The sequence below is a fragment of the Polypterus senegalus genome, chromosome 1, assembly GCF_016835505.1.
Source record: "Polypterus senegalus isolate Bchr_013 chromosome 1, ASM1683550v1, whole genome shotgun sequence".
Taxonomy (NCBI): domain Eukaryota; kingdom Metazoa; phylum Chordata; class Cladistia; order Polypteriformes; family Polypteridae; genus Polypterus; species Polypterus senegalus.
Window position 1 is genome coordinate 123,946,148 of NC_053154.1, and position 24,485 is coordinate 123,970,632.

The following is a 24,485-nucleotide window of genomic DNA, read 5'->3' on the forward strand; positions in this document are numbered from 1 at the left end:
GGATTGTTATTTTTTCTATTGTTTTTAACCTGTACATTTTCTTACGGATTATTTATTTAATGACTCTTTTTGAAAACACTGCACTATTTAATTGAACACTTTGTTTTTGATTATTTGACTGTTTTAAATAAAAGCACTTCTGCACTTTTTGAACCATCCCCTTGCTCAACTGTTATTCCCTCCACTGTCTAGCTCATCTTGGTGACATTATCGACGGGGTATGGTTCAAGGGCTCCCGAACAGCGATGGGAGCATGGAGTCGAACCCGCATTGTCACATCTACTATCACTTGCAAGGGAAGCACATCTTTTGCTACACTAGACTACAACTCCTGGTAATGGCTTCTGGCCTCCCTGTATTCTGAAGCTTTTAGGAGCCCTTCAATGGCTCGGTCATCCAAGCAGCTTCTGGGATGCATGCTTTAAAAGGACAACATGGTTCTGAACATTTCTTTTGAGCACTATGTTTCACCACTTAAAAGGCTGAAGAATTATGAATTGCTGTCAGTCCTCACCATTGAAGGGACATAATGGTTGCATGTCTTACAATAATGAAGCATGTACCTGGCACCCAAGCCATTACCTGGGTTGTCTCTTCTCCAGTTTTTTCAATGAACTTTACATGTTTCCACCATGCTCTCCTGATGGTGCCCTTCACTCCACTTGATTGTGTTAATTTAATTATTATTGGTAGTATGTTTCTCCGTTACATATTGCTGTTCTCAATCTCTGCTTTGTGTCATCTTTTCCATCTTAAACATAATTTATTCACCAGTCAGCAATTTAAGGAGTCAATATCACTAACATCACTATACCTATTGTCATTACAGAAGGTTCTGTGATGCTTAAAAGACTTCAGATGAGACTCTTCTTATGTTTGCAAATTCATTTCAGGTACAGAACTGAACTCTGGATGAGATCTTTGTGCTCTGAAGAGGTTTTTGGATTTTTGGCATCAGCCATCACACCTGGCAGAGTCCTGAAGGGCCAAAGCCTGATGAAGAGTTCACAGTGTGAGCAGAGCAGGAAAGGATGTGACAGTACAATTTTGTACATTTTAAATGTATTTTTTCATGGTGGTCTAATCATAAATCTTAAGAGAACTAAATTTTATAGAGTTACCAACCACACATGAATGCTGTGGTTACAGCAGAAGATGCTGAAGCTGTCTTGTCACTCTCTCTGTATGGTCAGGTGCATTCAGTTTACTGTCGGTTGGGCTGCTTGGCCTTTACAGGCAAATCAGGCTAAGTGTTCAGCACTAGTTATTTATTTTGAATCTGATTTAGGAGTTTGATTTATGCATTTCCAACTACATAGTGACCCAGGGCACTGTATCACATTACAAAAAATATGTATAAAACTAGCCGAAGCCTGCTGTAGCATATGGTGGTGTAAGAATACGAACGAAAAACGGTGAGAAAGGAATTCAGAAATCAAAAAGAAATAAATACTTCTTGAAAGACGCAGTTGTGAATAGGTGTTTTGGTGGTAACGGCAGATAATGAGTCGAAAGATCTAGCCCTAGAAAAAAAACCACATACAACTGAATGTGGCTGAAGACTGGTTGTTAGAATTATTGCAAAGAGTAAACAGCATGTGGGTATGAGGAAGGCCGCGCTTCTGAAATTCGATTATGTAAATATAATCAATAATTTGTTGCCTGTATCTTGAACTTCCTGGAAATATGGACAGTAATATGATCATTTTGTCTTCACGTACGTTGTTATTATCAGTGTTTGCTTGCAGTGCATCTGACAGTCCTTTGTATTGTTCCACGCGCAAATCTTGTTGATCTAATCTGAGATAGTTGAGACGCGCGCCCTCTGTTTTAACATACGCATCTACGACGTGCTGTTGGAATAGTTCATTGCTGGAGTGCAAAATACTAAATGTATTCCTCATTGCTAATCTGTACGCGTAAAATTGGCATTGAGTAAGCCTTCTTCGCTTGGCGTTTCTTTTATCGGGAACATGTAAATTTTTGTGCCAGCCAATGTCTCCATAAGGGAATAAAAGTGGGTAAACCATAGGATCACAACTCATATTGAGCATGTAAATCTGTTTACAGGAGTTGCCTATGGAACAGATGCAAGTGTCCCTTTCGGCAGGCGGTTCGCCATCTTCTCCGACGAAAATCGCTGCAACATTGGTGTGACATGTCTGGGCATCCTGCCTAGGGTTTTCCTTGAAACGCATTTGTACAGATGCTGTTGAATTGGACTGAGCAATTTCATGCATGTGTTTGTATGATTTAGAAAAGGGTTTGATGGTTCTGAGCATGGAATCTAGCTGGAGAAGTAAATTTTCGCTGCATGTAGAGTTTGCTTTATTTTGTAAGCGTACTTGAGAAGCTTGGCGAGAAATGCTGTGTTGGCTGCGTGTGGGTGGGATCGGTTTTGAAAAGGAGCCGCTGGCAGCATGGGGAAGGATTTGGAAGAGGACAAATAGGAATCGAGAAATGCCATGTCAGCTGTGTGTGGGCGGGACCGGTTTTGAGGTGGAGGCAGGACGATGGTCCTAGCTTCCTAGCTCTGATGGTATGAATCAGGGTTTTGTAGACAAAAGTTTTCCCTGTTCCTGAAGGACCATCTAAGAAGAAGCATGTTTGTCGCGGATGGGAATCGCTGTATGCAGCGTGTAAACATGTGTTTGTTGAGGTGTTGCGTGCGGGCACATGAGCAGGCAGTGTGCATGCCTCAAGAGCGAGGGTGGACGCGGGAGGATGGTTAGAGTTGGCGGGCAGGGCTCTGTCGTGCGTATCCCATGGTCGGGCAACTTAGTCAATTATATATATAGATATAGTTTCAATTTGAGCTACTCAGCATTACATTTATAATAATAATACATTTTATTTATTCATAGGCGCCTTTCTAAAGACTCAAAGACACCGAACAATAATAGATAAAACACACATTATAAACAAAACTAAAAATACAAAATTTAAAATCAGACAGAGCAATTGTAGTCAAAAAGAAAAACCAGTCTTAAACAAATGAGCTTAAAATTTGGATTTGTAAAGTGAGAATGAATCAATTTTTCTAAGCTCAGAAGGTAATGAGTTCCAGAGCTGGGGAGAAGAGCAACTGAATACTCTGCTCCCCATGGTGGTAAGATGGACTAAGGGGACAGTCAAGTGGAAGAGGATCTAAGGGTGCGGGAGGGATTGGCAACATGGAGGATGTCGGACAGATATGCAGGGGCAAGGCTGTGGATAACCTTAAAAGTTAAAAGAAGAATTTTGAATTCAATGCGCAACTTAACTGGAAGCCAGTGAAGCTGCTGCAAGATGGGAGTGATATGATGAATAGAGTGGGTTCTAGTAATGATATGGGCAGCTGAATTCTGGACCAGTGAAGCTTATAAAGAGATTTGGAAGAAAAACCAAAGAAAAGGGAACTGCAATAATCCAGACGAGAAGTGACAATGCTATGAACAAGGATAGCGGTAGTATAGGGAGTGAGGGAGGGGGGAACACAATTAATGTTACGCAGGTGGAAATATGCAGACCGGGAGATGTTATTGATGTGGGGCTGAAAATATAAAGTACTATCAAGGATGATATATATATATATATATATATATATATATATATATATATATATATTAGCAGTTGGAGATCCACAAAGGGAGAAAATGAATCACGTATCATAAAGTAGTTTTTATTCCTGAGCTTTCAACCCCTACCAGGGGTCTTCATCAGAGGATAATGCTAAGACTTACAAGAATCAAAGGCAATATATAGCAGTACCTTACTTAGTGGCTAGGTCCGTGTGGGGGGGGTGAGGTTGTTGGGAGTAAAGTCTTGTTTATTAAGAATAAGTTCTTCTTAAGTTTGTATATGCTGGATTTATGTCCAAGTGTCTGTTGATGGCGTTCTCATTTGATAACCAGGATTCAGCCAGCTCTCTAGCACTTTTATTATTGGCTTTAAATTTTACTTGTACATCATCCCAATTAAATGTATGTCCTGTTGATTTAGTATGCTTATAGATCAATGACAGTGCATCCTTTCTTCTGACGGCGTTGCGGTGTTCCTGTATACACGTGTTGCGATTCTTTTTGAAGTTTGTCCAATGTATACCGCTGAGCACGAACTGTATGGAATGCTGTATACTGCGTCTAGTGTTTCTGCTGTCGATTTCTTGTTTCTGGCATTAAAGAGGACCGTGCGCAGATTGTTCATTGGTTTGTGTGCTATTCTGACACCTGACTTGGCCAGGATGCGCGCAGCACCTTCAGACACATTGTGGTGATAAGGGAGTGAGTGCCAGGTTGGGTGGGGGTTATGGTTCGAGTCAATTGTTTGTTGAGTTTTTTGGCGTCTTCTGTGTAGGCTTCGATTAATGAATGTTTTCGAGTATCCTTTTGAAGTGAAAAGGTGGAAGAGATAGCGTCTCTCTTTCATTTTTTTTTTCTCCTTCGTATTACAATGGGTGTGGACTCTTCTGAATAGAGTTTTAACACAGCTCCGTTTATGAGATATCGGGTGGTTGCTGGCGAAGTGTAATATCTTGTCTGCATAGCATTCTTTACGGTAAACACTAGTAGTCAGGGTGGCGTCATTACTTCTTTCAATGTAGATGTCCAGGAAGCTGATGTGTCGGTTAATTTCTTTCTCCATTGTGAATTGGATTGCCGGGAATATTGAGTTGATGTGCTTGTAGAATTCATTCAGCTGATCATTTTTTATTATGACGAATGTGTCGTCCACATAGCGTATCCAAATTTTGGGTGTGAACTGAGATAGAGCTATATTTTCAAATCGTTGCATTACCAGTTCTGCTAGAAGTCCTGATAACGGTGATCCCCTTGGCATGCCTTCTTTCTGAGTATAGTATTTGCCGTTAAAATGAAAGTGAGTTTTTTGGCAGAGTGATATTAGGTGTAGTATGTCTTTAATCGATAGCTTAGTTCTTGTTTCTATAGTGGGGTCACTTTCCAGTTTCATTAAAAGTGTTTCTGTGGCTAGATGAATCGGTATCATGGTGTATAGCGACACAACGTCAAAAGAGACCATGGTTTCATCCTCGGCGACGGATAAATCTTTTAAGCGTTGTAATGCCAACTCAGCGCTGTTCATAGAATATTCTGAATCAAAAGTTAGATGTTTGAGTAATTGGAAAAGTCTTTTTGATAAGTTGTAGGATGGTCCGCCTATTAGGCTGACCACTGGTCTGAATTTCAGTGGTGTTTTATGTATTTTCGGGAGTCCGTAAAATTCAGGGCAGATAGCATCGCTGGATTTCATTTTATAATAATTCTGTGCATCGAGGTGGTTGTTATTCCGGAGTTTGGTCAGAGCAGTGTTTATTCTATTAAGTGTGGTTTTCGTTGGGTCTTTACTCAGCTGTTGATAAGTGTTAGTGTCAGAAAGCATTTCTTCTATAGCTGTGGTGTATTGTTCTTTGTCTAAAACGACAGTTGCACCTCCTTTGTCGGCTGGTGTGATGATGATGCTGCTGTCATTCTGTAGCGACCGTAAGGCTTTTTGTTCACTTGTGGAAATATGTTTGGTCGGTTGTCCTGCGTGTAGTTGGCTGGCGACATTGCACCTTATTTCTTGTGCATTTTCTGTCGGTACTTTTCCGGTTGACAGGATGTGTTCCAAGGCACCTAGGAAGTTCATGTTAGATGCGTCTTTGTAGTTGAATTTTAGTCCTCTGGAGAGAATATTATGTTCTGTGGTGGAAAGCTGTCTTTTAGATAGTTTGTGTACTCCGGATTGGAGTTTGTTAGTATGTTGATTTCCAGTGAGTTTATTCCATTTTGTGTTAAGTGTTTGTCGTTTAGAGATACAGTTTTTGGATCTTATTCTTATTCTTAATAAACAAGACTTTACTCCCAACAACCTCACCCCCCCACATGGACCTAGACACCCCACCCACCCCCCGTAAGGTATTGCTATATATTGCCTTTGATTCTTGTAAGTCTTAGCATTATCCTCTGATGAAGACCCCTGGTAGGGGTTGAAAGCTCAGGAATAAAAACTACTTTATGATACGTGATTCATTTTCTCCCTTTGTGGATCTCCAACTGCTAATATGCAAACCGTATCACAGACCTTCTCTTCCATATATATATATATATACAGTATATATATATATATATATATATATATATATATATATATATATATATATATATATATAATAGTACTTTCTTGGACAATATTGGCAAAATAACAAGTAAAAGTTCCTGCTGTTTTAAAATAGTAATTCAGGAGAAATTCATCTAGTATTTGAAAATCAAAGAAAACAAATGAAACTTCCCTTGGGTGTGAAAGACATGTACTTCACTAACGGATCTCACGGGACTTGTTGACTTTGTATATAAAAGCTGCATATTAGCTGAACACTGTAACAATATGTAAACTATAGTGTTCTGTTAAAAATGAAAACAGTTTTATGCCTTTATATACTTACTGCTGCAGCTTTATCAGAAAATGTTTGTAAGATTCAAGAAAGATTTCAACTTCAGACATTATATAAAACAGGTGATATTATGTTAGGAGGGATATTTGAGTTAAGTTATAAAACAATTGTTCCAGATTTATCTTTCAAACATAAACCAGAACACTGGAAATGTGACAGGTAAGTCAGGGATTTATTTAATTACAAAGGTTACATTCTTTTTTCTTAAATGTAAACGTGCCTGTAATAATTGATACTTGCTTTAATTTTTTTAAATCATAATCTGGCCTATAAAGTATTTAAATGCATTTTCAATTCATATTTGAGATGTTGGTTTTATTATTTGAATAATGTTAGTTATAATTGACATTGTTGTCAAAGACTATAATCTCAGTAATGCTCTTTTTTTCATAGAGATTACAACCAAAATAGTGGTCACTATTCATTTTAAAGAAGTTGGTGTATTTATAATAGCCATTTACTTTGATTTCAGTTCTAAAAGTATAGGCTATTAAATGTGAAAAATATGAATGACATTTTAATATTGATTGTATAAAGTTATTTTTGTGTGTCGCTGCAAAATTCCTACAGTCTATGCATAATAGAAATCAATACACATAATAGCCTTAAAAACAATTGCTAAAATATCATGGGGTTTTATACCAATGTTTGAACTGATTAAGGAAAAGATTTCATTAATGCATTTCAATGGTTCAAGACTAAATTAATGCAATGCGTAATAATGATATTTAATGTGAAATCACACAGTTTCATTACAATTAAGTTGTATGAGTTAAGTAATCAATTTGGAATGTTATGAATTCATTTTCATGTTTTACCTCACACTAGGCAAATAGATTTACTGTATTTGTTGTATTGTATTAATTTTTTTCATGGCAACAGTCTGGATTTTGAAGTGTTTCAGTGGGCACACACAATGATTTTTGCCATTGAAGAAATCAATCAAGATCCAATGCTTCTTCCCAATATAACACTAGGCTACAGGTTATATGACAACTGCATAAAGCTACAGGTTGCTCTGAGATCTGCAATAAGTTTGATTGGTGGACTAAATGACAGCATTCCTGATAGCGACTGCAGAGGACTGCCTCCTGTTGTTGGCATTGTTGGCGATCCATTTTCATCACATTCAATTGCCATTTCAAGAATTCTGGGTCTGTTCAGAATGCCTCTGGTAAAGTTTTGCTGCATTGATTTAATACACCATTTTTAAAATGACAATTATTGCAGTGATTTGAAAAATGTTGTTGATCTATTGACATGTTAAATACTATGTAATTAAAAATATAAAAGAAATAATTTAACTTAATATAACCCACATGTAATATTAGATATGTTCAGAAGTAGAAACATATTTAATATAATTAATTACATAATTATTAAATATTATTGTTATTTTAAAAAGTTTATTTAAAAACATTAGTAAAATTAATTTACATTGAGTTTGCATGTTCTCCCTGTGTCTCCATGTGTTTCCTCCGGGTGCTCTGGTTTCCTCCCACAGTCCAAAGACATGCAGGTTTGGTGCATTGGTGATTCTAAATTGTCCCTAGTGTATGATTGGTGTGTGCGTGTGTGCGCCGTGCGGTGGTCTGGCGCCCTGCCCGGGGTTTGTTTCCTGCCTTGCACCCTGTGTTGGCTGGGATTGGCTCCAGCAGACCCCCGTGACCCTGTAGTTAGGATTTAGCGGGTTGGATAATGGATGGATGAATTTACATTGACATTTGATTAGACTACCTGAAAGCTTTAGGAACATTTTATGTTATAAATTGATTAAATCTAAAAGAATCTTATTAAGACTGATATTTATTTTAAAAATGTTTGTGCTGCTTTTTTAGATCAGCTATTACGCCACTTGTTCTTGCTTAAGCAATAAGATAGACTATCCATCATTCTTCAGGACCGTACCCAGTGACGCATTTCAAGTTAAAGCTATGGTACAAATTATTAAACATTTTGGATGGACATGGGTGGGGGTCATAGGAACTGATGATGACTATGGGCAATATGCAGTAAATAGTTTCCATGAAGAATTTAAAAAATTTGGATGCATTGCTTTTACAGAAACGTTTCCCAAAGCCCAAGAAAGTATAAAGTATCTTCAGATAGTAAATACCATAAAAGACTCAACTGCAAAAGTCATTGTGGTTTTTTCTCCAAGAGCAAACTTAATAATCTTATCCGCCGAGATCATTCGGCAAAACATAACTGGGAGACAATGGATTGCCAGTGAGGCATGGAGTACCTCTAATATTTTAGCAACTAATGAGAACTTTCCGTTTTTTGGTGGGACAATTGGTATTGCTATTCGCAGAGGGGAAATCCCAGGACTGGTTAATTTTCTTCTCCAGATCCGACCCAGTTCAGATCCAAACAATAATTTAGTTCCTCGCTTTTGGGAGACAATGTTTGGATGTAAATTTCAAGCAAGCATAAATAATGAAAACGATTCCACACTTTCAGTTACCAAATTTTGCACAGGATATGAAGATATTAAAAGCAACAGGACTGCATATACTGATGTGTCTGAATCAAGGGCTACATATAACGTTTATAAAGCCGTGTATGCTTTAGCACATGCACTCCACCAATTAATGCTCTGTGAAAATGGAAAAGGGCCCTTTGAAAACAATACTTGTGCTGATATCAAAAGTCTGCAACCTTGGCAGGTAGGATTGCCCTATCATAAATGATTTTGCTAGATGTTTAAATGTTTTATATTTTTATGGTAGTTTGCACTTAAAATCATGTTTTCAAAACACCTGGAGTATGTTGAATTAGAATTGCAATGCCTTCTGTATCAAGTATGCATGTTCTTCCCTTCTTTTTATAAGTTTTGTCCAGGCTGCCCAATTTCCTCCCATGTTCCAATCCTATGAAATAAGCTTGATTGGCAATATGAAGTGATCTAAGCTAAGTAAGCGCATGTGTTTGTGTCTGTCAAAGGACTACGTAACACTGTCCCATTATTGCCAGGATTGGCTTTCTTATGGGAAAGGTGCTAAAATAAATAAAATGTATTATTATTATTATTATTATTATTATTATTATTATTATGTTTTTACTGGATATATATGATAAAGAACATGGATAGATCTTCAAATGCAATATTAATTGAAATAATTTTAGCATTAATATTTTCAAGCATAACTGAATTGGCAGTGTTTTTTATCAGAATTTTGCTTTTTTATTTAGTAATAATGTGGGTAAGATTGCCGTTTCTTGGGTATCACATGTTATTCAAATTACTAGAGCCTATCAAAACAGTTACACATGGTAAAATTTTGAGGAGAATGTTTTTTATCTTCATTTTGTAAGCTGATGTATTATCTAAAGAAAGTCAATTTCACCAATCGACTTGGAGAAAGAGTGGCATTTGATGAAAACGGGGATGCTCTTGCAATTTATGACATAGTAAACTGGCAAAGAGCTGGTGATGGCTCAGTGATCATTAAAACTATAGGTGTTTATGACAAAGCAGCCAGTAAAGGACAAGAGCTCTTCCTTAGTGAAAAGGACATCTTTTGGAACTTTTATTCTGGAAAGGTAGGCCAAAGATTCTCTCTAACTTTACCAACTGGTTTTAGTGTTTTTAGAAATAATGTAAATATTAAGCACAGTATTTCTTTTGCTCTGTGGTAGTGAATTTCTTTGCCTCAGCTACTCTCTTTCTTTAAAAAAAATATTTTTTTGTTTGTCTTAAATGTTCAGAATTCAGCCAGATAATTCTTTAATGGACAGACTATGTTACATAAAGTATGTTTTACATAAGATACTAGAACACATTAATAATAAAAAAATGTTTTTCACTTTCAGTTTGTTCAGAAGTGGTTTCAAAGTATGGTGTGGTATTGTATTTAAAGATAATTTCACCTCTAAGTATATTTGTGGCCTCGCAGTTAGGAGACCCGGGTTCGCTTCCCGGGTCCTCCCTGCGTAAAGTTTGCATGTTCTCCCCGTGTCTGCGCGGGTTTCCTCCGGGTGCTCCGGTTTCCTCCCACAGTCCAAAGACATGCTGGTTAGGTGGATTGGCGATTCTAAATTGGCCCTAGTGTGTGTTTGGTGTGTGGGTGTGTTTGTGTGTGTCCTGCGGAGGGTTGGCACCCTACCCAGGATTGAATCCTGCCTTGTGCCCTGTGTTGGCTGGGATTGGCTCCAGCAGACCCCCGTGACCCTGTGCTCAGATTCAGCAGGTTGGAAAATGGATGGATGGATGGTATATTTGTGTAATGGTTAGAGTCATTTCAGTATTAATGTAAATTTGAACTACTGATGTCAATGATACTGTTTCAGTAAACATGTTTAATATACTTTATTAAATCAGATTCTGATTCTATAAATCCTAAATGTACATGGAGTTAGTGAAGTATATATATGTATAGTTGCAGACAACGCAGTACCTCCCCCGGAACACGAGAGGGCAACCCCTGGCTCATAAAAGGGCCACGGGTTTGGCACTCAGAGGCTCAACCCTGCTGGAGCCCATGGCCACCGCCAAGGGGTGCCAGAACAGTTTCAGAGCCCTGGGTTGCAGCACTTTCGCCACACCCGGAAGTGCAGCCGGAAGAGAACCTGGGAGCACCTGGAGCACTTTCGGGTGCCCTATAAAAGGGGCCACCTCACTCCATTCAAGGAGCCAGAGTTGGGAGGAGGTGGACAAAGCTTGTTGGGAGAGGAGTGGAGGCGGCAAAGAAAGGGAAAAGAAGAAAAGACTTTTGTATTGTGCTGTGCTTGAGGACTGTGTTTGGTTTCTTGTGCTTTGCTGTACTGTGCTCTGTACTGGGGAGTGAAGAAAAAGTGCTGCCCTATTTGGAATAAAACATGTGTGCTTACACTTGTTGTCTGTGTCGGGTAGGGTGGTTGGTACTCCACCTGGTGGTACACAATATATATATACAGTATATATATATATGTATACCAGTAACAGCGCACTGCATGATAACGTGCAGTGAATACACTTGACTTGAGCAACCTCTTTCTCTGTACATTTAGCATTTGTTTGCTCAGAGGTTGATGCGCTTGCTGCTTCCTAAGCAGCTCTTCTTTTCTCCGCCCTAACGGCCCGCTTCTTCTCTTCTTTCATCAGCATCTTTTTGCAGTAAATGTGATTACATCAGTGTTTGTGTTGCAATTACTTAGTGCCTTTTCCCTAATTTTTCATTTAAGCTGGCACTTAAGTCTTCAATCTGCCTCAGGAATGATTTAAGATATAAAGAGGTAGTGACTGCCGAGAGTTGATTCTACAATAAAATAAAAAGAGAAATAACCTTAGAGGTCAATCATCACCCCGAAAGCGGATATTAGACGTCACGTTGTATATGTGTACCAAATTTCAAGTCAATAGGTGAAACGGTTTGCAAGCTACAGGTGATTTAAAATCCTGGACAGACAAATGAACAGCCAAAGTAGCATATTATATATAAATATATATAATATATATATATAGAGAGAGAGAGAGAGAGAGAAAGCAAGTCAATTTTTAAGGTTTACTCTTCTTCTAATGAACAGTGCAGCAAGCACTTTTTAATATGGTGTGTTACAAGATAGGCTTCTTCAAATTAATGTAATTATTAACAAATTATTTTACTCCATTGTAAACATTATCTTACTCTTATAACTGAACAGTGCAACACAACTGGTTGTCAATTTTTAATATGGTGGATTATAAATCAAACCTTTTCAAAATAATTTAACAGATTAATTAATCCTTCAACTCAAGTTATTTGTCTCCAGGTTCCAGAGTCTGTCTGCAGCAAAAGTTGCCAACCTGGAACTAGAAAAGCCACTAGGAATGGACAGCCTGTCTGCTGTTTTGATTGTGTGTCATGTGCAGATGGAGAAATTAGCAAAGAAAATGGTGAGTATAAATAGCTGTTTAGGGATTTTGAATATAGTGTTTGACAAGCAAACAAACTGATTTAATTTATTTTCACTTGAATGAAGTGACTTCCCCAGGAAAAATATATAGAAATGCTTTTTGGGGCATTTTCAGAGTTACTATCCATAAAACATATTCATGAAAAAGTCACAATATATTTGTACACTTATGGCCACTTTCATATATACATGCTGTAAATACGTATCAGTTTTTATGCACCAGCCACATGTGTTGAATTGTATAGTTAATATAAATTAGTAAATGGATGGACAAACATAACAACTATGATTACATGAAATATAAATTAGGATGCACATGCATGAATGGAGGAAAAGAAAATATACTATAGCATTTATTTGATTCTTAAAAACCATTTCACCATCCATTTTTATATCACTATTGAAGTGAGATTAATGGTGGGCTGATGACTGTCCACCTGCACTCTGCACAAAACAAGGGTAAAACATCGGGACAACATAAAGCACACTCATAGTCACTGCCACAATCATAGTCATACTGAGCCATTTTAGAGTCACCAGTTTCCTTGGGTCTATATCGAAGGAGTGACACTTCATAGGAGTGACATAACAAAGGAGTATCTGTCGTGGTGAAAAATTGTCACCAAGATGCTTTTTACCTAAAAATGAAGGCTATTAGGATTCAGAATAGGCAAACAGAGTTTTAAAGCTTTATTGCAATCAAACAACAACACGGACTCAACTCAATTCGGCCAAATGAGATTGAGCCCAGAACAGTTCAAAACTCAAAACTTATATAGTAATTTCTTATCACTCCGACCTCCCTCAATTAGGTCATTTGCTATTTTTCTCTGACTCCCCTCTGCACCTGTTCGGCCAATACCCGGGGTTCTCATGGGAACCATCATTATCTCCTGACTTTCCCTGTAGCTGACCTCTGTTATTTCACTGTCTATTGTCCATTTTTTTAGTTTCTGTTTTTGCTTATTTCTTTCACTGGCCAAGGCCAGTACAGATGTTCTTCTTCCATTTATGGGCTTTCCTCTCGTCACTTCCTCTTTCTCGGACTTTCAAGCTGGTTTGTCTGAGGCCCAAAGCTAAGCTTTATTGAAAAGAAATATGGCATATACCTTTATTTAATCATGCTTGACTTGCCTTAATTTCTGCACTAAAGTTAATTTCAAATATATTCTTCTATATTTATTTATGTTAGTGCCTGAATATACTAATTTTACTTTTATGCATTACATCACCTTGTTTATAGCAAAGCCTTTTACTGTCTTTCTGCTGATTCAACACTCCAGCTGGTTTCTCACATGTCTATCAAGGTCTATCAGGTGCACACACACACCCCTCCTTCCCCTGTCCTAGGCACTTTCTATGCGTCATCCTTTTCCTGTCCTTTCTTTCCTTTCACACACTAGCAATTTTGCCTCAAGATTAAAAAATAATGCAATATGAATGATTTTTATTTAACTATTCGTTTGACCTATCTTATTTGCTTGACATTCTATTTTATGCTATATCTAATGTTTCAGAAGCCGTTAATTACTTTTATGGCTGTTTATGCTAATATGCTAATATATACATTTTTTCTCTTCCATATGACATAAATACCGTATTAAAGGAGTGACATTTTATTGGAGTGACATAACGAGTCACCTACCACACACAACTGAAAGTATGCTCGCCAAAAAAATCGTTTCAGCCTCACCTACCACATACAACTGAAAGTACGCTCGCCAAAAAAATCTTTGTTGCCTCACCTACCACTTGGATGGATGGTTGAATGGTTGTCACTGCTTTGAAATTCATATCTGAGGTTTCACTCCTTTGTTATTTTACTCCTATGACATGTCACTCCTTTGAAAAGGTCCAGTTTCCTTAATTTGCATGTCATTAAGGGCTGGGCGATAAGGCAAAAAAAAAAATCAAACTTCAATTTCTTAAAATTTATGGACAATTTACAATTTATTAAAAAAACAAAATGAGAAAGTTGTCTACATTTTGCAAAGTGAAAATTCACCTTATACAAATTCAGAAAAATATATATTTATACATCTATACTAATAAAAGGCAAAGCCCTCACTCACTCACTCACTCATTCACTCACTCACTCACTCACTCACTCACTCACTCACTCACTCACTGACTCACTCACTCACTGACTCATCACTAATTCTCCAACTTCCCGTGTGGGTGGAAGGCTGAAATTTGGCAGGTTCATTCCTTACAGCTTCCTTACAAAAGTTGGGCAGGTTTTATATCGAAATTCTACGCGTAATGGTCATAACTGGAAGCAGTTTTCTCCATTTACTGTAATGGAGATGAGCTTCAACGCCGGGGCGGAGTTTCGTGTGACATCATCACGCCTCCCACGTAATCACGCAGTACATAGAAAACCAGGAAGACCTCAAAAAAGCGCTGAAGAAAACATGCATTATATAATTGAGAAGGCAGCGAAACAATAAGAAGCGAGCGAGTGACATATACAACCATATTCATGAGTTCTGCTACTGAAACAAAGCACGATGTAAACCTACACTTTAAATTAAGTTCATAGACAGGCTGCGCTGGCGTTTGTAATTTAGTGCCTGCCCATATAAGGCCGTCCGTCAGCGGCAATCCAATAGCAAACTCCCACTAAATATTCACGGGTTAAGGACTGTGCTTATGCAGAGGAAGATGAGATGGTCAGGGTGGTGTTTGACACAAACTCAGCGAAACTGCGAGAGAAAGTTTTAAGTGCCAGGACTAAGGTAACATTAAATACAGCCATGGACATAGCACGAGATGGCACCAGCACAGCTGGGAAACTTCGATGCATGTACACCGAGCGGCTCACGTGAACTGACGCAGTGCAGAGATAAAAGGCAACAGTTCCAAAGAGCTGAACAAAACCGAATTACACAATTGAAAAGGCAGCAAAAATATGAAGCGTCTGATAAGCATATTCATAAATCCAGCTACTGCGGAAACAAAGCACACGGTGGAAAAAGTCAATGTCCCGCTAAAGGAAGACAGTGTAAAAAAAACCGTGCATGCAGTGTGTCAGGTCTCAGATAAAGAAGAAGACGAGCTGTTTATTGATGCAGTAAAAACGAATCGATGAAAGAAACCTGTCATCTTTACAACGATTGACAAACACGGAATGTAACTTGAACACAACACATCCTACAAATACGAGCCTGATTGAAAGAAATAATGATAATCAAATCCTTGATGACAGCAACACTCAGTAACACTCACAAAACAAATACTGTATATTGACAGTCATGTTACGTTATTTTTAAAATGTTCCCTTTTCTTTTTCTAGCTTTTTTAACACACTACTTCTCCGCTGGATACGCGGGTATATATATATATGTATATATATATTCCGATCTACATACTCGAATAATGGATACTTTATTCGCCATCAATGATTGTTTTGGTAAAGCCATACTCAGTGTATTCATTAGATGAACGGTAAAAAAGTAAGATCGAGGGAGGATGCAGGCTGTAGTGCGTCAACTCTATCTGAATTGCGTGATCACATTTCAAAAAATATATCTTTTCAAGTTCTATTTAGTCCATATTTGTCAAACTCAAGGGCCACGGGCCACATCCGCACGCGGTAATTATATCCGCCCGAGATCATTTTATATACTGTATTATTGTTATTAATGGCCCAGGTATATGAAGCGCTGGTAACACAATAAACTACAGATCCCATAATGCAGCGCTTCAGCTGCCTTGCCAAACACTTATTGCGAAGCTAGCTCACGCGATGCTGAGAGAAAAGTTCATTCTGAAAATAGAGCCTTTAAAAGCGATGGGAGGCTGAGTATATGTTTACTGAACCCGTGTGTCTCATTTGTGGAGCTAATGTGGCTGTAATTACAGAATTTAATCTAAGACGGCACTATGAGACAAAACATCAGGGTAACCTGAATGCAATGCAGAAGATACAGAAAGCAGAATAATTAAATAAGAATCTGACACTTCAGCGGACGTTTTACCGTGCACAATCACAAAGTGATTTCAAGTGAAGCTGCTTTTATGGGAGACACAACCACTTGCCCCACTTTCCCTGTTGCCAAGTAATGTTAAACCAAGTCGTCACTACGGTGTTCCCAAATACGCACTTTGCTGATAAACTGAGCGCACTGAGTTTGCACGGCGCTTTGGTGACTTTGAAGAACAAAAAAAGTCCGTCTACATGCGGCTCGAACCTTGTGCATGTTTGGTAGCACATATCTGTGTGAGAAGCTCTTCTCAGTGATAAAGACTAACAAAACAGCACACAGGAGTCGCCTCACTGATGAGCACCTGCAATCCATCCTGAGAATCTCCACAACACAGAACCTCACACCAAACATAAACGAACTTGTTGCCAAAAAAAGATGCCAGGCGTCCAGCTCTAAAATGACATATGAGCAAAGACAACTGAATGATTTGATTTGTTATTGCTGAAAGGAACACATTTTATTTATATTTCCAGGTTTTGTTATGCAGCATGTTCATATTTGAATTTGTATAATTTTGACAGGATATATTTTTATGGAGAGCAAAATCTTTTGGGATATTTAAAATCTAAGTTTATTTTTATATAAAATTACATAAGAGTAAAGAAATTTGAATGTTTGTTCTTTTAATGTTTACTTTATTTCTAACTTGTATAATTTAGACAGGATATATTTTTATGGAGAGCAAAATATTATAAGTTTGAGTTGATTTATTCAGGAATAATATTCCTGTCTGTTTTTACCATTCCTACCAAAGATATTTCTGTCGACTAAATAAAAATTCCTTCTATTTAAAATTTAAATAGAACTTGAACAAATACGATAGTTCATAATATCCACGCAGACTTGCACGTAAGAGCGGAGTTATCCATTTTAACAAGCAGCGTATTGCACTGATACAAAATAGCTGTGTGTGTATATATGTAGATATGTATGTATATGTATATATATGTTTATATATGTGTGTGTGTATGTATATATATATATGTATTTGTGTGTATATATGTGTGTGTATGTATGTATGTGTGTATGTATTTATGTGTGTGTGTATATGTATGTGTATATATGTAGATATATATGTATGTATATATGTGTATATGTATAGATATGTATATATATGTTTATGTGTGTGTGTGTAAATATATATATATGACAACAACACTCATCACTCACAACAGTGACAAAACAATTACATTGACAATCATGTTACGTTATTTTCAAAATGTTTCCTTTTCTTTTTCATTGCTTCTTTAACACACTACTTCTCCGCTGCGAAGCGCGGGTATTTTGCTAGTATAATATATATAGTTGTACATGCGGGTCTGAGGTTTGATTTCCAGGCTCATTGTAGGTAAGGACCACTCCAGGACACAACAGACAGTGCATATGCCTCTCTCTCTCTCTATATATATATATATATATAGACATAGATACAGATATATATGTATATAGTGACAGATGGGGGCGCTATCGCTCCCTTGAACCCTCAGACTTGACTCCAGACACCAGATAAAAGTCCAAATTATAATTTTATTTGAACTATACAGTGCACAAAGCACCCTCCTCTCCACAATACTCATAAACTCTCTATAATACACAATTAATAATCAATAATCACAATCCTCCACTCCCAGATGTGTTGCCACCCTTCTACCCAGCTCAGCTCACACATCTGGGATTTCCCAGAGTCCTTTATAGTCCCTGACCCGGAAGTGTTTCCAATCCCCCAGTACATGTGATCTCCTATCACTTCCGGGTCAGATAAAAAGTCTTCTTCTTCTTGGGTGTAGGGCCAATAGTCTTTGTTCCTCCCTGCAGCATTCTCTAGTGGCCTCCATGGTATCCAGCAGAGCTGTGGATAAAAACTCCATTGTCCAGGATTCCCTGCTGGTCTTCGGGGCACCTCCATGCTGCAGGGAGGGCTTCATCTGGCAGCCTGGGGGTACTAGGGTGTTGTACCGTGTTAGCCATTATGAATGTAGAGAAAAGCCAAGCAAAATTACACCTTTTATTGGCTAACTAAAAAGATTACAATATGCAAGCTTTCAAGGCAACTCAGGCCCCTTCTTCAGGCAAGATGTAACCTGAAACACTTTTTTTTTATATTTATTAATATTTTGCAAAAGTAAATGTGCTGAGGTGACAGAGGGCTTTATACAAACGAAGGACACAGCAGAAGCAACAGAGAGCAACACCAGCCAATAGGGTGAATGGATGACTGAAGAAAAGCCAGTGTCCTAGAAAAGGAACAAAACAGACGTTTGCTGATTAGAGTGAGATGTGAAATGGCAAAGAGGTTAGCAAAGGTTAGCATGCTCTATAAAGGTTGAGTGTAGGTGTCAGACATTATTGCTGTGAACTCTGATGTTGCTTTGTTTTGTATGAAACAAAAGGGCAAGGAGAAAGAAGTAGGTGTCCTTGAATTCAAAAACAAGGAGGACAGATGACGTAAGTTTAAACATAACAGGTTCCCTAAGAGCCACTCCATTGTAATATACACTTACAAGTATAGACTTTGAAAGGGGACCCCCATCCCGCCTTCTGAAATTGTTTACATTTACATGCTCATCTGCTTACTTTAAAGAGGATTGCCCCACCACTCCCCTCCACGTTTCTCCAATATTCTCTACATATACTGTACATTGACATTTGCAGACTGCTTCTTATACACCTGATTAATCAATGACACTATAACTGAGCTCATTGTCTTACAAAATGTACCTGGGGAAGTCGAGTAATACAGTTAATATACTGTATATATACATTATTTTCAATGAGGAAGTGCACAACATAAGGAGCCCTTTTTTTTGGCAATTGCTTTTTATGTTTGCAGCCCTAGTTTTTCTACCGTGTAGCCAACATATTCCTTTCACTTACAGGCAACTTCCATTAAACTCCTTTCAGTTTAGCAAACCAGCAAGTTTCTTCCCTCTGCTACAACTACAGATCTGTAGTGTGACTCACCCTTTGAGCAGTGTTCTCTTTTGGACTTGTGGACCATTGTTAGCTTGAGAAATTTCTCAAAGACCTTTATGGATTTTCAGGCGGCTTCATTTACTAACATCAGATTAATTAGACTAACAAGATTAATGATTTATTAACAGTAGAGAATGCCACAGACCAGGCACATTCTCTTCCTAAGGTAATCATGCTGTCTAGCAGAATATATAATAGGGAGCGTGCTGAAGCAGGGGCTTTATCTTCATCCCATGTTTTCTTATACTGGTGACATTCTGTTAGGTATTGCTGTTTTAAGTGCTGAAATAAATTGGGTGTGCTGCCACTTTTAACTGCTATTGTCTTTTGCAAACTTTGCTTTTAACGTCACTTTGAATGACATCCGATCTTTCATATCCAAACCAATTTCAGACAAGCAACTTAGTGTTATGGCCTTTGGAACAAGCTCATTTATAAGAGAAGTGCCACTCATCATATTCTTTGTATGAATATATTTTTTGAATCTACACATGTAACCAGCTAATCATACTAGGGTGTTTGTGCGATTGTTTAACTGTTCTATTTGGAAAAATAATGTGATTTTTGTGCTTGAATACCGCTTTAAAATATGAATTTGTATTAAATGATTTAAGTAAAAAAAATTCGAAGCCCTAAAAGATAAATGAAAAGAAAAAAGTATTTCTATAAAACTCAATCAAACATGGGGTGAATGTCAATGTGAAAACTTTAGGGATGAGTGTCTCAATTGTAATGCTAAGAACATCATAAACTCAGTCTTAATTTACCATATATACTCGTGTTTAAATTCTCCCGCAGATAAGTTGGGGCTTGATTTTACCATATAATGTTAGTCAAATAAGTAAAATGCGGAAAACACACGCTATTGTTTGAAGAGATTATGATCTGCTAGCAACCACGGAGCACACTGCTGTTTTTTAATGTATTGTGCCTACGTGACCACATAGTAATAACCGAACTATTCCAAAGCAACTTTTGCAATGTTTTGTGTTTTTTGTATCTCACACCCTCATACACCTTTATCGTAAGAGCATCCCTTATCTACGAAGGAGCGCTCGTTTAGAAGAAAATATGAAGCTGGATTTAAATTAAATGTCGTTGAAGTGGTGAAAGAAATTGGTAACTTTGCTGCTGCAACAAAATTCGATGTGTCTGAGAAACTGGCGAGAGAGTGGAGGAAGCAAGAAGATATGAACAAGTGTTGTATTTTTGTACGGGCATATAAGTCGGGCTCTGATTTTATGATCGATTTCAGGTTTTAAGAACCGACTTATACGCGAATATATACGGTACACGAGTTTCCCAATAGCCACTGTAACTAATGTACAGTAGTATCTTAAAATCATTGTAATCATAATACCTTTGCAATTTTTTCCACAACCAACTGATTATTCATTAAGTGCTTCTTAAAACAGCTAAATAGGCAACAACCTTAGTGACAGGAATTTGGCATAAATATTTTTTCAGTGAGTTTCGACAGGAAGACCATGCTCACTATTAATTTTATATAAATATTTTTTCAGTCAGTTTCTAGTTAATAAACTGTTTTCATTTGATTTGAATTTTCCTCTATACAGTACATTTGACAAATAAACACAAAGTGTACAGCCTGAAGGAGTCTGTTAATTTCTAAATACAATATCAAATGTATTTATTAATCTTTTTTTTTTAAGTGGAAAAATAACAGATTAAATCAAGGAAACATCTACACAAGCAACTTGGGTCTTACAAAAACATAAACAGTAGACCGTGATGTGTAGGTACTTACTCTCTTCACTATCTTGTCTCATTTATATTTCCTCTTGTGGTGGTAAAGGTTACTGTGTCTTTGTAAACAACAATACTCTGTTTTTATCTAAAAGAAGGACAATATCATCTTTAAAAGTCTGATTTTCTTTTACAACAATTTTTTCTGATATCTTTAGTGTTTTCCATAGAAACAATAGGTGACAGATTTTGTGCTTATTTAAACGCTTTGGCTTAATTGGTTGTTAAATAATGATATCATGTGACTTTACATTACTGGTACTTTACCCAAGGTTACTTAATTCCACTGGAGGACCACAATCATCATTTAATAAGAAGATTGTCAGTTGATTGTTTTATGATGTTTTCTCATAGTTGACTTCAGAGACGGGGTTAGCCAAGAAGTACTTTGTACTCACTTGTAAAGAGGCTGATAAAGAGTGGTGTTGGTAAGCACCCATACACAAAAACATACGTTACATAGGTATAGTTAAATGCTAAACTTGCTCTTTAAACTCAAAAGATTTAGCTTTTTTAGGAAATATAAATGTGAACCCCAAATTCTGAGACGCCATGTCACCCAATTCAATAAAATAATACGCATTTATTAAAACTGTGATTCACGGTCAAGACTGTTTGCAACATTATAGTTTATTTTACTTTTGTAATTTATTCATGTGATTTGAGGTTCTGATTATGGACTGTAGATTGTAATAATTTTCATTGAATATATGAACTCTAAGTAATCTAAATGTACTTATAAAATAGTCTAAAAAGTCAAGCGCTCATTTAGAAAGAAAACAAAATTCACTAAAAAATACAACAATCTGTATAGCTTTTTGGGAGATGGTTCAAGTGACAATTTATCAATTAATCAAATTGAATCAAAGTATAGTCTTTAATAGTATCACTTTCAAAGTGTCTTAACAATAATATTAATAATGACTTATATAAACAAAATCTTTTTTAGATTCCATTGAATGCTCTCAGTGCCCATCTGATTTCTGGTCAAATCCTTCTAAGACTCAGTGCATTCTAAAGGAGATTGAATTTCTTTCATATGAAGATGCTATGGGAATAACACTCACAACAACAGCGATATTTGGAAGTTGCCTGTCTGTTAGTGTTTTAATAGTTTTCATTTACTATCGAAATACTCCAGTTGTAAAAGCCAACAATTCAGAACTGAGCTTCCTTTTGCTTTTTTCTTTAACACTCTGCTTTCTTTGTTCACTTTGTTTTATCGGAGAGCCTTCAAATGCAAGCTGCATGTTGAGACATGTGGTGTTTGGAATCAGCTTTGTTCTGAGCATTTCTTGCATTCTCGTAAAAACAATTGTTGTCATTATGGCATTTAAGGCCACACTGCCGGGAAATAATATGATGAAGTGGTTTGGTGTAACACAGCAGAGAGGCACAGTCTTCATGTTTACTTTTATTCAGTCACTTATATGTGTGGCTTGGTTGACCTCAGCCCCACCATTTCCCTCCAAAAACACTAAGCATCAGAACTCAAAAGTTATACTTGAATGTGATGTTGGATCTCTGATTGGATTTAGCTCCCTTCTGGGATATATAGGATTGTTAGCCGGCATTTCTTTTGTATTGGCTTTTCTTGCAAGAAACCTTCCAGACACCTTCAATGAAGCCAAGTTCATTACCTTCAGCATGCTCATCTTCTGCGCTGTCTGGATAACATTCATACCTGCCTATATCAGCTCTCCTGGAAAGTACACAGTGGCAGTCGAGATTTTTGCAATTCTGGCATCAAGCTTTGGTCTACTTGGTGCAATATTTGCCCCAAAGTGTTATATTATTCTGTTCAAGCCCGAACGAAATACAAAGAAAGCTCTTATGGGCAGATAATGTACTTAAATCATATAATTCCTGATATTTCATAATTGTGTTTTTTTCCAACTATTTGTAAAAACTGTCGTGTTAAATAAAACTCAACTTTAAAGCGAAATGATCCAAAAACAAACTCAAGCCGAAAATTTTTTTTTGGGTTGCTATTCTGGTTCAGGTTGGGTTACCGCCTGAGAGTCACAGGAGTGCATTATGGGAGTGATTTCAGACTTGCAGACTGACTTTATTTTCATTTGGATGTGTGGTGGGGTTTTATGTTCCTACATCAATTCAAATTGTAACGCTGGCATCTGTAAAATGTTGATATCAATAACACTAAAGGCTTTAAGGGCTTCCTATAGGACATCATCTACTTTGTAATTCATGACTGCTGTTGTGAAAGGGAGCACAATTGGCAGCAAATTTGCAGGCAATTTAATACAATATAGGGCAGGGGCTGGATCAGAAAATGCTCTTGCATAGAATACAGTGGATTTGTTAATATGTTTACTAATTGACCATACATAAGGGGCATTACAACTTACTTAAAGTAATAATTATTTGAAGAAAGGACAGTGGGGTAACATTAATGACTGAGTAGTCTCCCAGGCCAATAGGTGGCAGGGGTCAAAATATGTTTTAATAAAAAGCTTTATTTAGCTCACATTGATTGGCAGATTTCTACAATTATATTATAATTATTATTGAAACACATGTAAAAATCGCCATTGTATGCAGACAACTAACTAGCCAGAACCGGCCTTGACTTATATTAATCGAAATACATTTGACTTTTCTGTTTTATAACAGGGATTATCTTAGAGAAACCAGTTACGACATGGTTGCCTTGGAGAGGACAGTATCGGATAATAAACAGTCAATGACACATGAACAAATGGCTATTTACCGCCAGATGATTGCTAGCGTTGAGGCAGATTTTTTTTTCCTAGATGCTTTTGGTGGCACTGGTAAGATCTTAATTATTAACTTGCTCTAGGCAAAGATTAGAAGTAGTCGTGATATCACCTTAGCTGTCGCATCCTCTGGGATTGCTGCTACACTGTTTGAAGGGGGCAAGACTGCACACACTGCATTTAAGCTCCCCGTCACCTGATAAATGTAGATACCCCTTTATGCAATATTTCTAAACAAAGTAATATGGAGTAAGTGTTCCGACATACCAAACTCATTGTTTGGAATGAGAGCACTATGGTACATAAAGGGGGTTTTGACGCTCTAAATAGAACCCTACAAGACATCAGGCGCAATAATAAGGTGATGGAAGGAGTTACAGTGTTATTGGAAGGTGATTTTCATCAAACATTACTAGTAGTGCCCAGAGGAACATGAGAAGATGAAGTTAAGGCATCTTTTAAAAGGTGTTATCTGTGGCCATCGGTGACCAAACTCCAACTCACCAAAAATATAAGAGACCATCTAAGGGGTGATGTTTTCGCTCTTCAGTTTTCAAAACTTCTGCTCAAAATAGGAAATGGCTTATGTCGTGATTCGGATGGAAAAATTACTGTTCCTTCAGAACTATGCTCTGTCGTGACCAATGTTGAAGATTTGATTGCCACAATATATCCTGACATTGCTCACATCTGTGATAGCCTATGGAA

General features: G+C 37.3%; 1 protein-coding gene across 1 annotated transcript; it reads left to right on the forward strand.

The window, feature by feature from the left end:
- The first annotated feature begins 1,172 nt into the window (after window positions 1-1,172).
- On the forward strand, window positions 1,173-22,884 carry LOC120518151 (extracellular calcium-sensing receptor-like). Its single transcript, XM_039740782.1, has 7 exons — window positions 1,173-1,188; window positions 6,403-6,592; window positions 7,316-7,607; window positions 8,272-9,102; window positions 9,752-9,979; window positions 12,167-12,290; window positions 21,989-22,884. Exons 2-7 carry the CDS (start codon window positions 6,504-6,506, stop codon window positions 22,882-22,884), a joined length of 2,460 nt encoding a protein of 819 aa, XP_039596716.1. The 5' UTR covers window positions 1,173-1,188; window positions 6,403-6,503.
- Window positions 22,885-24,485: the final 1,601 nt, after the last annotated feature.

Bases quoted from the DNA above. Each gene is read 5' to 3' on its own strand.
- LOC120518151 (XM_039740782.1), top strand. From the start codon at position 6,504: ATGTTAGGAGGGATATTTGAGTTAAGTTATAAAACAATTGTTCCAGAT. The intron at 9,980-12,166 runs GTAGGCCAAAGA...ATTTGTCTCCAG, and splicing joins GGAACTTTTATTCTGGAAAG to GTTCCAGAGTCTGTCTGCAG. The intron at 12,291-21,988 runs GTGAGTATAAAT...AATCTTTTTTAG, and splicing joins AGAAATTAGCAAAGAAAATG to ATTCCATTGAATGCTCTCAG.